This window comes from Astyanax mexicanus, chromosome 6, assembly GCF_023375975.1.
Source record: "Astyanax mexicanus isolate ESR-SI-001 chromosome 6, AstMex3_surface, whole genome shotgun sequence".
NCBI classification, from domain to species: Eukaryota; Metazoa; Chordata; class Actinopteri; order Characiformes; family Acestrorhamphidae; genus Astyanax; species Astyanax mexicanus.
The window spans coordinates 51,282,780-51,298,400 of NC_064413.1; the positions used below are offsets into that span (position 1 = coordinate 51,282,780).

Sequence of the window (15,621 nt, forward strand, 5' to 3'; positions counted from 1 at the left end):
TTGTACGAAATACATTAAAACAAACACACTGACTGCTGTGAGGTTAACTTCATACCTAGAAAGTGAGCAGGCAGCAGAAACAGCAATAAGTATCATTAGATTTTACTATTTTTCGATTCAAAATTCACTAGTCACAAATTTAGTGACTAGCCAGTGTAGCAAGTGTTATCCACAAGGGCTTTACTTTGGAGCTAGTTGGTTAAATAGGCAGAAATAAGAAGAGAAAACATCCTCTCCATTGAGGAATGGCTCCAAAAATATGGCTGCTATTTTTAAAATGAAGTTTACACTACCATTCAAATGTCTACAAGAGTTTCAGCAATAAAACAAAAAAACGAGTTGCCAAATCAATATTAAAAACCTAGTTTAATAAACGCTTTCAGAAATGAAAATGTCAAATATACAGCTCTGGAAAAAATTAAGAGACCACTTCAGTTTCTGAATCAGTTTCTCTAATTTTGCTATTTATAGGTTTATGTTTGAGTAAAATTAACATTGTTGGTTTATTCTATAAACTACAGACAACATTTCTCCCAAATTCCAAATAAAAATATTGTCATTTAGAGCATTTATTTGCAGAAAATGAGAAATGGCTTAAAAAAACAAAAAATATTTTTCAGACCCTAAATAATACAAAGAAAACAAGTACATATTTATAAAGTTTTAAGAGTTATGGAATAACCCTGGTTTTTAATTGCAGGTTTCATGCATCTTGGCATCATGTTCTCCTCCACCAGTCTTACACACTGCTTTTGGATAACTTTATGCTGCTTTACTCCTGGTGCACAAATTCAAGCAGTTCAATTTGGTTTGATGGTTTGTGATCATCCATCTTCCTCTTGATTATATTCCAGAGGTTTTTAATTTGGTAAAATCAAAGACTTCATCATTCATCAAAAACTCATCATTTTTAAGTGCTCTCTTATTTTTCACAAAAGCCACAGTGTGTGCTAATGAGTGAGATATATATATATATATATATATATATATATATATATATATATATATATATATGTAGTCTCAGCCTGTATATCAGAACTGTCTCTAGAAAGTGTCCCAGCATGAGCTCAGCAAAACCAGCATCTACTTACGTCCACATGCATCCAAACGTCATACTTCTTACAGATATCAGAGACAGCGATCAGGGGGTCAAAGGCTCCATACACTGTAGTACCAGCAGTAGCACTCACGAAAAATGGCACATAACCCTGAGAGAGAGAGAGAGAGAGAGAGAGATTTATATTCTAAATAAGATGGCATTAATGACTAATTAAACCCCCCAAAAATATATATTATATTCCGTATTGTCCTTTTATCAGGAAGATCACTTTTTTGCAATTTTTGGCTAATTACAAAGCATTATAAATATATACCATCTATTCCGAAAGTATTGGCAGTTTTTAGATTTTTGTTTGAGCCATAGACCTTATTTTCCAAAAAATTAAAACATTCAATGCCATTGGAGCAAATACTACTGCATCTCCAAAAATTTAGATATCAATGAAAAGTGACTTTATTTCAGTAATTCAGTTCAAAATGTGAAACTCATATATTATATAGATGTATTACACACAGAGTGATCTATTTTAAGTGTTTATGTCTTTTATTCAAAAAATCTGTTATTCCAAAAATCTGTATCTCAAAACAGTAGAATATTATACAAGACAAATTGGTACTTTTGGCAGTGTGGGCTGTGTGCCAAGTCCTGCTGGAAAATGAAATCTGCATCTTCATACAACAGCAGAGAGAAGCATGAAGTGCTGTAAGATTTTCCGGGGAAAACACTGCACTGTGAAATGTAAAATGTACTGATGATCAGTGATGGTGTTGGAGAGACATGTCATCTGCTGGTGTTGATCCACTGTGTTTTATTATCAAGTCTAAAGTCAGTGCAGTTTTGTTTTCCCACAAAAACTTACAGCACTTCATGCTTCTCTCTGCTACTGACAACTTTTATGAAGATGCAGATTTCATTTTCCAGCAGGACTTGGCACACTGCCCACACTGCCAAAAGTACCAATTGGTCTTATATAACATTCTAATTTTCTGAGACACTGAATTGTTGTGTTTTCATTGGCTGTAAGCCAAAATCATCATCAATAAAAGAAAATCAATGTCTCAACACATGGATGGCATGTAATACATTCTTTTTAGTATTACTTAATGTATTACATGTATTGCATGTATTAAGACAGTGAGACTTTGTCTGCAATAAATAAAATATAATAATATATATAAAAAATGAGTAATATTGTATAAATTAAGTAATTGTAATTAGGTAATATTTTATGTAGAAATTAAGTAAAGTTTACTAAAAGAAAGGATCAGTTCACTTATTTACTCTGTGTAACATTTAAGTCTTGAAACCGAGTTGAAGTTACTTAAATTTATCTGAAATTAAATTTACTCATAAAAAAGCAAATACAGAAAGTTGCGAAACTTTTTTTAAGTAAATTTTACGCATCATTTTTTCAGTGTAACAAACAGAGAGCAGGGAAGGAAGTGAAAGAGGAAGAAACAAAAATCCCCAAAAGAGAGAAAGGAGAAATGAAGAAAGCGGGTTTAAAAGGTTGAACCAAGGTCAGAACTTGACCATCGCGCCCCTGCAGACAGATCACTTCAACACACTGGTCTGAAAAGGTCGTACAGAGAGCAGACAGACCTCACAGAATGTTCTTTACAGGCCAGAATTTCTGATTACCTTCTGCTTGGCTTCCAATATCCTCCTCTCCAGGTCAGAAGGTATCATCTTTCCCCTGCCGGAAAGAGCAGAGCACAGCACAGCGTTAGCACTGCGGCCATATGCCTTTTTCATAAAGACATCAAGACAAAAAAGCATCAGTATGGATTATCCAGACCCACCTCTCGTCTGCTTTAATACAGATGACGCTCTCCGTGCCGATCCCCAGAGCCGCCGCTCCTTTCTTGATTGAAAAATGGCTCTGAAACACACAGTAACACACACGTAGTCCGCTGTTAAAAACACTGCAATCAATAGCACTTCATCAGGCAGGAGCAATAAACCTGTGCAGCGTGTTTCTCCAGGCATGAAACCTTCTATTAATAACAGTTATAATAAAATGTCTGAAATGGCCCGGGGCCAGAGACTGCAGCCAGTACACCCATCTGCTGCTAGACTGTGTGTCAGAATGACTTTCGGCTGTAATAATGTGACATATTGACATTTCACACTAACAAAAGAGGAGCTGCAGTAGAAAACATTACTCAGAATGAAGCTGCAGTCTGTCTGAATGGCTGTGAAATGGACGTCATGATAGACCAACACAGCTACTTTCATTTTAAATGAATCCTAGCATCCTAGATGTTACAAAAAAAAAAAATATATATATATATATAAGTTAAGGTGTTGAGGTGCACATTGAATTCTGCCGTGATTTGATCAGCCGTGGTTTTATGTTTTTTGGATACAATCCGGGTTAGCACCCGAACATCCCTTTCAGACAGCTTCCTCTTACAGCGTCCACAGTTAATCCTGTTGGATGTGGTTGGTCCTTCTTGGTGGTATGCTGACATTACCCTGGATCCCGTGGCTCTTGATACATCACAAAGACTTGCTGTCTTGGTCACAGATGCTCCAGCAAGACGTGCACCAACAATTTGTCCTCTTTTGAACTCTGGTATGTCACCCATAATGTTGTGTACATTGTAATATTTAGAGCAGAACTGTGCTCTTACCCTGCTAACTGAACCTTCACACTCTGCTCTTACTGGTGCAATAATGTGCAATTAATGAAGATTGGCCACCAAAAAACTGAAAATAAAAACTGACTGTTAGTTTTTTGTAACTGTTTCTTTAAGCTGTGTATATGTGTAATAGGGGTGAGCGATATGGCTCTGAAATAATATTGCGATATTTCTTGGTAATTTTATGATAATGATACTCTTGGCAATATTATTCCAAATTATTTTAAGAATACACAACTGTAACAAAATGAAAATTTAGTTTTATTATTGCATACAATATGATATGGCACATCCCTAACTGAGATATTAAAAACTACAAGAATTTTATCAGATTTGTAACAGAAGCCAATGATCCAAATCCAGTATGTCATAATACTAATAATACTTAATAATTCACTCCAAATGTCTCCATATATCCAGAATTAAAGTAAAATAAATGATACTGAACAGATATAATTTGTCTCTAGTAGATATATAATGGAAAATGAGAACAGTGTGAATTTTTCTTTTTGCTAAAAACAGCAAAAAAGTAATACACTGATGTGATAATTAGGGGTGGGTGATATTGCACAATATTTCAGAGTATAATATCAGTCACAATATTTTTTAAAATGTTGGTGATCTTATTGCACATGATACGATATGGCACACCCCTAATGTGTTAATAAGTTGAGTCAAAATGTGAAACTCATATATTATATTGATGTGTTTAGCGTTTATTTATTTCATTGTAGATTATTATGATTACAGCCAATGAAAGCCCAAAAATCAGTGTCTCAGAAAATTAGACCAATTGATACTTTTAGCAGTGTGAGCCGTGTGCCAAGTCCTGCTGGAGAATGAAATCCACATCTCCATAAAAGTTGTCAGTAGCAGAGGGAAGCATGAAGTGCTGTAAGATTTTGACTTTGGACTTGATAATAAAACACAGTGGACCAACACCAGCAGATGACATGTCTCTCCATTAAACCATCAATTTCATTTTCCAGCAGGACTTGGCACACTGCCAACACTGCCAAAAGTATAATATTCTAATTTTCTGAGACGCTTAAAATAGATCACTCTGTGTGTAATACATCTATATACTCCACCTCCACTACCCCACACCATGAGCCCACGCTTTTTTCTTCTCCATCTGACACTCGGCTATCAACTTTTTCACCTATAACCTCTGTCGACCTTTCCAAAATACTTTCCACTATGAAATCCTCTACTTCTCCCCTGGACCCCATGCCATCTCAGCTTATCAAAGACTGCCTCACCCCCCTTGCTCCACTCATTATTGACATTATAAACTCCTCCCTCACCTCTGGGATAGTCCCGTTACCTCTCAAACTTGCAGCCATCACTCCTCTCCTCAAAAAACCTGGTCTTGACCCGAGGATCCGAACAACTACCGACCTATCTCAAACCTCACTTTTCTGTCAAAACTACTGGAAAGAGCCGTTGCAAATCAACTTAAGATCCACCTTCTCTCAAATAACCTGTATGAAACTTTCCAATCTGGATTTCGCACCCACCACAGCACTGAAACGGCCCTACTCAAAGTTACGAATGATCTCCTGCTTTCCTCTGATTCTGGTTCTCTCACCATCCTCCTTCTCCTTGACCTCAGTGCTGCCTTCGATACGGTAAATCACTCCATTCTTCTAAACCGTCTAGAATCCATTGGCATCACCAACATCGCCCTCTCCTGGTTCAAATCCTATCTGTCTGACAGATTCCATTACATCACCATTAATCAACACAAATCCCACACTACCCCTGTTCTACACGGTGTTCCTCAAGGTTCAGTTCTGGGCCCCATCCTCTTCATTCTGTACATGCTTCCTCTTGGACATATCATCCGCCGCCATGGGCTAAAATTCCACTGTTACGCTGATGATATCCAGCTTTACATCACCACTAAAACCATCTCCCCTGCCATCCTCTCCACCCTCACTTGCTGCCTCATGGATATCAAAGACTGGATGAACCATAATTTTCTCAAACTAAACAGTAATAAAACGGAGATTATTATCTTTGGTCCAAAATCCAGCCTCTCCACCTGTCAAAATTTCACTCTCTGTATTGACGGCCATTCTGTCACTCCTTCCCCACTTGTCAGAAACCTTGGAATCTATTTGGACCCTACACTTTCCTTCAAATCACACATCAACCACATAGTTAAAACATCGTTCTTTCACTTACGTAATATTGCACGCCTGCGACCCACTCTTCCCACTCCTGCTGCAGAGACATTAATTCATGCCTTTATCACCTCCAGACTCGACTACTGCAATAGCATCCTGTATGGTCTCCCCTCCACTGCTCTTCAAAAACTCCAATATGTCCAGAACTCTGCTGCTCGATTGCTCACCCGCTCCCCCATTAGACAGCACATTACCCCTGTCCTCCGTCAACTTCATTGGCTTCCCATAAAACAACGCATACATTTCAAGATCCTCCTTATTACCTACAAAGCCCTTAACAACCTCGCCCCCCCCCATACCTGTCTGACCTCCTTCACCGCCACTCCCCCGCCCGTCAACTCCGCTCTGCTGATGCTAACCTCCTCACCCAAACTACCTCCACCAAATACCGGACCCGTGGGGACAGGGCTTTTGCCGTCGCTGCCCCCACCCTATGGAACTCCCTCCCCCTTACCATTCGAAACTCTGAGTCCCTGCACTCCTTCAAACGTCATCTCAAAACCCACCTTTTCAAGTTTGCATATGAACATTGACACATGTGCATATTGTACGTATGTATGTGAATTTTTTTTTTTTTTTTTTTTTTCTGTAAAGCGGCTTTGAGTACCAAGAAAAGCGCTATATAAAACTGATTTATTATTATTATTATTATTATTATTATAAGAGTTTCACATTTTGAACTGAATTACTGAAATAAAGTAACTTTTTAATGATATTATGATATATTATATAAAAATACCCTGGGCATTTTTATTTGGACAAAATGTGAAAACATGCTTAATACTATACCAGAGATCATTGTAATTAATATCTAGTCTTATTCTCATTCATATTTAAATATTACATTATTAGAAATGTTATTATCTCTTTTGCACTCATGTTATAATACTCAAATATAGTAATATTATTACTTCTAAACTCTCAGTGTGTACACAAAATGTATATTACCACTCAAGCTGAGTACAGTTCTTCATTTACACACTTAAAAACAATCATTAATAGTTATTATTAATGTTATAAATGGTCATACATGCTCAGAAGTGAAGGCCGCCAGCTTGGGGACTGACGACATCCCTTTCTCTTTCACTTCAGGGAACATCTTGTAGCGAGCCAGCAGCATGGCGTACATGTTGGAAATGGCACCACCTGGAGGGAGACAACGCAACAGGTTACTGAGACTGAAACAGATACCTGCTGTAACACCTGTACTTTACTGGACTGCATCACCTGTCATTTTAAAGGGCATCTTCATATCTTCAGATTCTGACTCTCTCTATTATTTAAAACCAGAGGTGGAAAGTAACTAATTACATTTGCTCACATTACTGTAATTGAGTAGATTTTATGAGTAATTTGTCATTTTTAAAGTAGTTTTTAAATTAGGTAATTTTACTTTTACTCAAGTTCATTTTGACACAAGTAATTTACGTTGCTACTTTGGAAAACTCCCCGTTACTGAGTAAAAAAAAAATGCTGGGGAAAAAAAACTAATTGTTTGAATAAAAAAAAAAACAGTTTTGTTCTCCATGGCAGCGCAGCTGAACTTCTCCCAGCAGTGTTTATTACGGTTAGCGGGAGAGACACTGTGTGAATCAGCTGTGTAGCCTGGGGTCTGTGCACGTGGCTCAGGGGAACCGTGTTTCGATATGTGCTTCTTTATGGCACTGCGCATGCGCCGACCAACATTTTTTTTTTATGATTTCATGTTTTTAATGACAATTCCTTAAGTTTTTACTGGGAACATTAAACAATCTGCTTAAATGTTAAAAAAAAAAAAAACAGTTAAAAAAGCAGTTAAAGCAGCAAGTTAAAAAATTAGAATGAACTGTAAAACTATAAAAATATGGTTTATAGTCACATATATGACCATATAACTTTTAACAGTAAAGAAAAAAAGGGATCATAGAAACCTGTGCCACTTGTTCTTAAAATATATTTTATGGGGTGGTCGGAACAAATACTGCCTGAAAGATCCAAATTATTTAATTTAATTATTATTTCATTTATGATTTGTACTTTTTTTTTTACATCAAATAATTAAAAAATTAACTATGTAACATTTACTCAAAGTAAATTTAAAATTGACTACTTTTTTACTTTTACTCGAGTAGATTTTTAGACGGGTACTTTTACTTTTACTTGAGCAGAATTTTAGCAAAGTAAAGGTACTTTTACTTAATTAAAAAATGTTCAGTACTTTTTCTACCTCTGTTTAAAACAGAAATTATTGAAATATACTGAAAAATATGCTTGTTTATTTGGTCTGGTTAAAATGGACTCTGGTTAATTTTTACCCTTAGTGCAGTTTGATTGAGCAGGTATGAAAAAACAGTTATTGCACTCAAATGGTCCCAAATGGTCCCGAACTCTGAAGCGGTTCACTTATGGTGAGAACGTGATTTGGTCTCATTTCGACCCAGCTACCAAATCTACTCCTCTTATCTGAGATTAACTGCTGAAAAGGCGCAGTTTAATTGAATATATTAGCCAGATAATGGATAATATACTGCTATGAACAAACGCTGTCTCTGCTGCTCCATGCTGTTTACACACGCTGTCTGTGCTGCATTCACTGCTCACAGGCGTGAGCCTCTGTTTACTACATGCACATCTGTGCTGCATGTTCCATTAAAAACACTGTGTTTGAAAGCACAGCAGTAAATTTCCTGTGTTCTGTGTTAAAGCAGCTTCACACTGCACAGATATACAGATATACACACTGGAACACAGAATCTTCTCACTACATTTTCTTTCTTGTACCTGTGCCAGACAGCAGCTCTGACCAATCAGAGGAGAGAATGTGCCTGCATTGTTTATTGGTGCGCATTTTGGTGCGTTTAACCTGTATTATGCCTGTGTGAAAACAAACCAAACAGAGGGAGAAACGCTCCAAAAAACGAACTCATCAACTGATCCGGACCATAGAAACTTTCACAACTACAGGTGTGAAAACACTCTTAGGTGTAATGTGAGAAGTAATGTGAAGAAATTGACAGATGACAACCGTTTATTCCTTCAGTCTTTAGGTGGAAGGCATGATACACCTATGGACAATTTAAAAAAACTCAAATTCACCTAAACAGCATGTGTTTGGACTATGGGAGGAAACCAGAGCACCCAGTCGAAACCCACATGGATAATATGCGTACAACTCCACACTGAAAGACCCTAGACACCCTAGTCGGGAATTGAACCGAGGCCTTCTTGCTGTGCTTGCTACTGCTACCCACTACACCACCCCAGATGACAACCAATGCAGCAAATACCGCTCTAGGAAAAAATAAGCGACCACTTAAAATCACAAGCCATCAAACCAAGATGAACTGCCTGGATTTTTGCACCAGGAGTAAAGGCATAAAGTTATTCAAAAGCAGTGTGTAAGACTGGTGGAGGAGCATGAGCCAAAGATGCATGAAAACTGTGATTAAAAACCAGAGTTATTGCACCAAATATTGATTTCTGAACTCTTAAAACTTAATGAATATGAACTTGTTGTCTTTGCATTATTTGAGGTCTGAAAGCTCTGCATCTTTTTGTTATTTCAGCCATTTCTCATTTTCTGCAAATAAATGCTCTAAATAACAAAATTTTTAATTGAAAATTTACTCACAAATATACCCATAAATAGCAAAATCAGATAAACTGATTCAAGAGCTGTATATGGGTTGTTAAATTGGCTATTAATGTAGGCTAATTAACACAAAATTTGATGCTTAAATCATTAAAAAAAACTGCAAAAGTCATGTTCAGCATTCAGTAGCCCCCCTCAGTGAAATGTTTCATCTTGTTCATTTTCTGTTTTAGCCTAAAAAATAGGCCAATGTCCTTTAAAAAATCAAGGACTGGTACTTAAGAAAACTTCCACACTTGGTCAAATGTCCAAAACTCTTAAAGAAAAATAGACCAGAGTCCAGGAAAAAAAACACACTCAGACCAAGAAGTATTTACCTGAGCGTGACATTTAAGGATGGTGGGACACACAGTGTTAGAGAAAGACTGAGTACACACACTGCAGATCAATATTACAGAGAGTAGAGGAGCTCAGCAGAGCCTATCAGCACAGTAAACAGCTCTTTACCCAGAAAAAACAATATATATATTCCCGGCAGTTAAATTTATCTACTACTATCAGCAGCCTGATACTGGAATTACATGTGATAATTTAGTGCTCTATTTTAGGCACAGAGGATCCAGTGCAGAGCAGACAGAGCATCACTGCTGTACAGTTTTACTAAGAGACTTTCAGAGTACATCAAATTAAACTGCACTATTCTAAAACAAATGCAGTATTTGGCCAAAGGCTGAAAAGTGAGTAATTTTGGCAGGTTTTCCTTAATTCGAATGATTTGATATTTAAAACCTTGACCGATACAGATCCAGGATGTTCAGCTACCACAATTATTCATTTGAATACAAAAAGTGCTTTTCTTGTCATTTTTGGTTGAGTAATATGAAATAAATGGAAAGACTGTATAATTTATAGTGAAAATATATTACATATTGTGTTTTGTTGGTGATTTTAAAAATGTTCAGGAAAAAAAATGTAATTGTAGTTTTTTTTGCATTTTTAACAATGCATTCAGGATATTTAATTTATGCAATTATGCAATGATGAAAAATGAAGAAAGTGAATAAAAATGAATAATTTCAGTAGCTGAACATCCTTTGCATCCTTATTCAAAAAAAAAAAAAGATCAGATACAGTTATCTGTATCAATCAAGGTATTAAATATCTTAATATTAAGATTTAATATATCGCAATACACTGTTATACTGTAAGCAAAGAGATATATTACTATTGTTTAAATCAAGCAGAATCTTATAAATAAATTACGCAGTGCTAATAAAAGAAAATTTGACTGTTTATGCAGTTATAACAGTGGAATCTGAAGACCACTTTCTGACACCAATTTTAAATCTATACTAATAATTAAAATCGTTACTGTATTGCAAAACCTGATATTTTATTACAGTACAATATAAATTTTACTCACCTGGTGAAAAAATGCCATCTCCACGTCCATCTTCCCAACCAATGATCTCCCTCATCTTCTTCAGCGTGACGTATTCCAGCAGGACAAACACCGGAGCCACCTCATAGGTGAACCTGTCCAAACAGAGGTCACATGACCAAAGGAAAAGGAGGAAAAGAGAGAAATAATGGTCATTCGTCTGTTGCTTCGGCCAAAAAGGTGGGTTAAATGGAGATACATCAGTTAAAGCATTTTGCAGCATTCTGTCTGTAGCAGTACAAGATAAGGGTACTACCATAGACTGTATATAGCTGGACAGAGCATCGTCTCTCAAAAGTGAAGCCACCACAGGTCGGGCGCCCCCTGCTGTTCGGTTTCAGAAAGCTGTGTAACCCCACCCATCCCCATAGGATTCAATGGCAAAACAGACAACTTTCAATCACGTTTTTTTCCAATATAGTGTAATTCTACCTTCATTATTTAAATGCAGCAGCTAGTGTGACCTCTGCTTATATTGTCAAAATTTTATATCCACACAGAATTCGGTTTTTAAAACGTTATTCAGCTCTATTAAAAAAAGGTGTGGTTATTGTAAAAGGGCTGGTTATGGGCGGGACCAATAACAGAACGTCAGCTCCGCTCCACTCCGCTCTGCAGCCTGTGACCTCGAGGCAGCCCTCAGGGGCAGGGTTATTTAAATGAGTAGGCTGTCTCTCCACAGTCTTTCTCCCTCCTCTGGTCTCTACTGCGCAGACTCGGGTTTCAGGATCGCCAACATGGAGGAAGGTTCTGGCTTCATTTTCTTTGAATGAATGGGGTCCATCTTTTTTACAGTCTCTGGGTACTACTGTATGTGAAGGTGGAATGTGTGCATGTGTATAATGCAGGATAGTTAATGGATTTAAAGCAGCTTGTGGTTGGACGTTTATTAAAGCATCCAGCATTTAAACATTTCTCTATTTTATTAATAAGGAACTAGCCACAAGCAAATCCTGTATATTAGCTAAGCTGAGCTAATGCTTATTTAAAGATGCTTATATTTTTTAGTTCTCAGGTAATGTGTAGGCTGGGAGTTGATTCCAAAAATGTGGAACCTCTGATTAAAAAAGAAGCTGTGAATCGAGATTCAACTCTTAAAAATCTTAAGAACCATGCATCACTAAACGCCCTTTTATAGCACATACATTTTTGTAAGACTGTAACATATAAAAAGACAACATTAAAATACGATTATCTGATAGAATATCTAATGTTACTGTAATGTATGAATCAAACGGTACAACTTTAAAAGAAGACTACCTTTATAAAGGGTTTATAAATGGTTTATAAAGGAGTTTATTAATGGTTATGAATTAGATTGCAAATAATTTAAAATATTTGCCATTAATAAGCAGCTAATACCAATACAACAACATATCAATAGAAATGGCAACAGCATTGATTTTTATCGATCAGCATTAAACCTGTCATGTTAATATATGTGTAAGTATGTTTTACTATTAACTAGAAATAAATGACTAAGTTGAATTAAATCACTAAACAAACAATTGATCACTGTTGCCTTTTCAGTTGATGTGTTTTAACTGCTTATGGTTTTTAAGACTTTTTTAACCTAATTAATAATAATTAATAATTTTATTTTATTTATAAACCATGTATAAACCCTTTATAAGGGTAGTCTTATTTTAAAGTGGTGCCAAACAAACTATTTAGTATGATATAACAATTAGAGAGAGACAGGGGCGTAGCAGCAAATTCTGGGCCCTGTACACTCGCAATGTCAGTGGGCCCCTATCAAGTACATGAAGAACGTGAGCAAAAAAGCGGTATTTATCTAAAATAAAAAGCATTAATAAAGTTTTAAGCTACAATCTCTGGCAAAAATATATGGCAAAAATCATGATCACAATTATTTTTGATTAATATTGAGATCACAGTTATTTAACATGATTATTAATTGGCTTTGGTAACATCATGAATTTATTGAGCGTTGATAATAGCTTTTTAAGCACTGCACTGCAATGCTAAGGCTTTTTACCAGACAAAAATAATCAATTGCTTTATTGCTTAATATATTACTAGTGTGTACTCGCACCTACAGAGATATTGGTAGGCTACTTACATGTTGATATATGCAGCAGAAATATTGCTAGGTGGATCATTTATTAAGTCTCAGCACTGTTTCTCTTTCAGCTCTGCTGTGTTAGTAGACAATAGGCTATAGCACACGCACTGAACCAAAATAATAACTTACTTATAACTTATAATAAATCTCTCTCTCTCTCTCTCTCTCTCTCTCTCTCTCTCTCTCTCTCTCTCTCTTGAACCAACATACCAACGTAAGGGGGAGTTTCTAAGACCGGTTAATGTCGATATCTAACCTTACGCGGCTCAGAATTACCTGTATTCTTACAGCAGCAGCAGCCTGGTTGGTAATTTGCTAAGCTAACGGCTTCACGTGAGCATACAGACATCAGCAGCAGCTGTGTGGAGAGGACTACATTAACTTTAATTACACTTAGCATAACAAGCAAACTCTGTTCACCTTTGGGAAAGAAAGCCGTCAACAGCTGCCTCCCCTCACTCTGCCTTCTTTCTTTCTTCTTCTGATAAACTGATTTCTGTTTTAGGGGCAGCATGAAGTCTCTAACCCCCCCCCCCCCCCCCCCCCCCCCCCAGGTCATTTAATCTGGGCTCACTGACGGTACACCTGTAGCCGGGTCGCTGTCGGGCGGACCAAACCATCTTGCGCCTCCAGGAGGGGGCTCCCAGAATGTCCCATATGTTGAGAGGACTGTAACTAAAGTTAATTCTCTCAGTAGATGTTATCAATAATTTTTGATAGATTAATTAATAAATAGTTAATTAGAGGGCCCAATTCAATAATAAAAATACCACTTAAAAATAAATGAATAAATCAGGATTTTTATGGGCCCCTCTCCCTACTTGGGCCCTGGGTAGTCAGGTCCACTTTTCCCCCCACTACCACGCCCATGGAGAGAGACTTCATTTGACATATTTTTAATGTAGCAAAAACAAAAAGAGGTGGGACATATATTAAAGCATCCAGCATTAAAGAAATTTTATATTTTTTTAGAAAGGCACTCGCCACAACAAATACTGTACTGGCCAAGCTGGACTACTAAGATAATGCTTGTATGGAGACTCCTTTTTTAGTTCTCAGGTAATGTATGTGATTCTAAAATAAGCTGTAAATTGAGAGACATTTTTTTTTAAAAGCTTTAAACTCGATTCCATTCTGAGACCTTTAGCTTCACCCCTCACACCATGAGGTGTGAGATAATCTGCTGTCAGTCACTGTCTAGGAAAGGTGCCCTTCCACTCCTTTTCCACTCCTTCCACATAACTCTTTTATGTGTTTTTGCTTATTTTTTATCAGATATACACCAGATACAAGATAAATCAGTATACAGCTCTGGAAAAAATAAGAGAACAAATTGAAAACCTCTGGAATATAATCAAGAGGAAGATGGATGATCACAAGCCATCAAACCAAACTGAACTGCTTAAATTTTGGCACCAGGAGTAAAGCAGCATAAAGTTATCCAAAAGCAGTGTGTAAGACTGGTGGAGGAGAACATGATGCCAAGATGCATAAAACTGTGATTAAAAAACAGAATTATTCCATCAAATATTGGTTTGATATTTCTTTGATATAAGCTTTGCATCTTTTTTGTTATTTCAGCCATTTCTCATTTTCTGTAAATAAATGCTCTAAATGAGAATATTTTTATTTGGAATTTGGGAGAAATGTTGTCTGTAGTTTATAGAATAAATATAAATAGCAAAATCAGAGAAACTAATTCAGAAACTGAAGAGTGGTCTCTTCATTTTTTACAGAATGAAGATTTTTATCAGGATCTCATTCGACTAAATCTGTGACAACCTGAAGGTACTATCCATATACACTCAAGAAAGAAAAAAAAACTAAAATCCTGTTCTCCTCGTTTCCACTGCAGAAAAAGAAAAATCATGCAAATCACGAGCTCAGAAAAATATTAGCATTTTGACGAGCTTCAGCGAATGCTAATTTTAATTCCGGTCTAATTTTCTCCCTCTGAATGGTGGTGATAACGCAGTAATGGAGGGTGGGCAGCGTCAAAGCTGGGCCGCCTTTCATTTCATCCTTTTCAATTTGTTGCCAGGGGAGAACGGCTGCTATCTGCATGCACCGGATCAACAACGAGGGGCGAGGGGGGGGGGGGGGGGGGGGCAGGAAGCGGAAATGACCGTGGTTCACTGTGTGTGAGCGTTTTCTCTTTTTTTTTGGACCAGAGCGAGGAAGAGAGGAGCAGCACTCACATATTAGTATTGGCAGTCGACGTCAGCCAATCTGCAGCCAGTCCAACCATGTCTAATCCAGTGGAGAGCTGATTGAAGTACCTGGGGTGTGCTATAAATAGCAGCAATAATGGGAGAGAAAAAAGGACATAGTGAAATTAATGGACCTTTATGCTAATTTCTCTATGCTGAGATACATACAGTCATAGCAGCAAAGAACATTGAAGGAATGTTCCTTTTTTGGTTGCTTTACTATGGTTACTTTGGTAATAAATAACAAATAATAGAACTTAAGACAGTAATAAACATCTGTAGGACGTTATTCAACATTACTAAGACATTAGTGTCAATTAATAATTAGTTGAGACATCCAGTCAGTTGTAAAGTGTTAATAACATACAGCTCTGGAAAATATTAAGAAACGAGAATCAGTTTCTCTAATTTTGCTA

General features: G+C 36.8%; 1 protein-coding gene across 1 annotated transcript in view; it reads right to left on the reverse strand.

The window, feature by feature from the left end:
• Positions 1–15,621, reverse strand: part of gad2 (glutamate decarboxylase 2) — a 43,667-nt gene that overhangs the window by 22,592 nt on the left and 5,454 nt on the right. Inside the window, exons 5-10 of the mRNA XM_022662693.2 lie at positions 15,194–15,284; positions 10,892–11,004; positions 6,928–7,043; positions 2,863–2,942; positions 2,702–2,756; positions 1,092–1,208 (exon numbers count right to left, since the gene is read on the reverse strand). Of these exons, the coding sequence (XP_022518414.2) occupies positions 1,092–1,208; positions 2,702–2,756; positions 2,863–2,942; positions 6,928–7,043; positions 10,892–11,004; positions 15,194–15,284 (572 nt within the window). The remainder of the gene's footprint in view (positions 1–1,091; positions 1,209–2,701; positions 2,757–2,862; positions 2,943–6,927; positions 7,044–10,891; positions 11,005–15,193; positions 15,285–15,621) is intronic.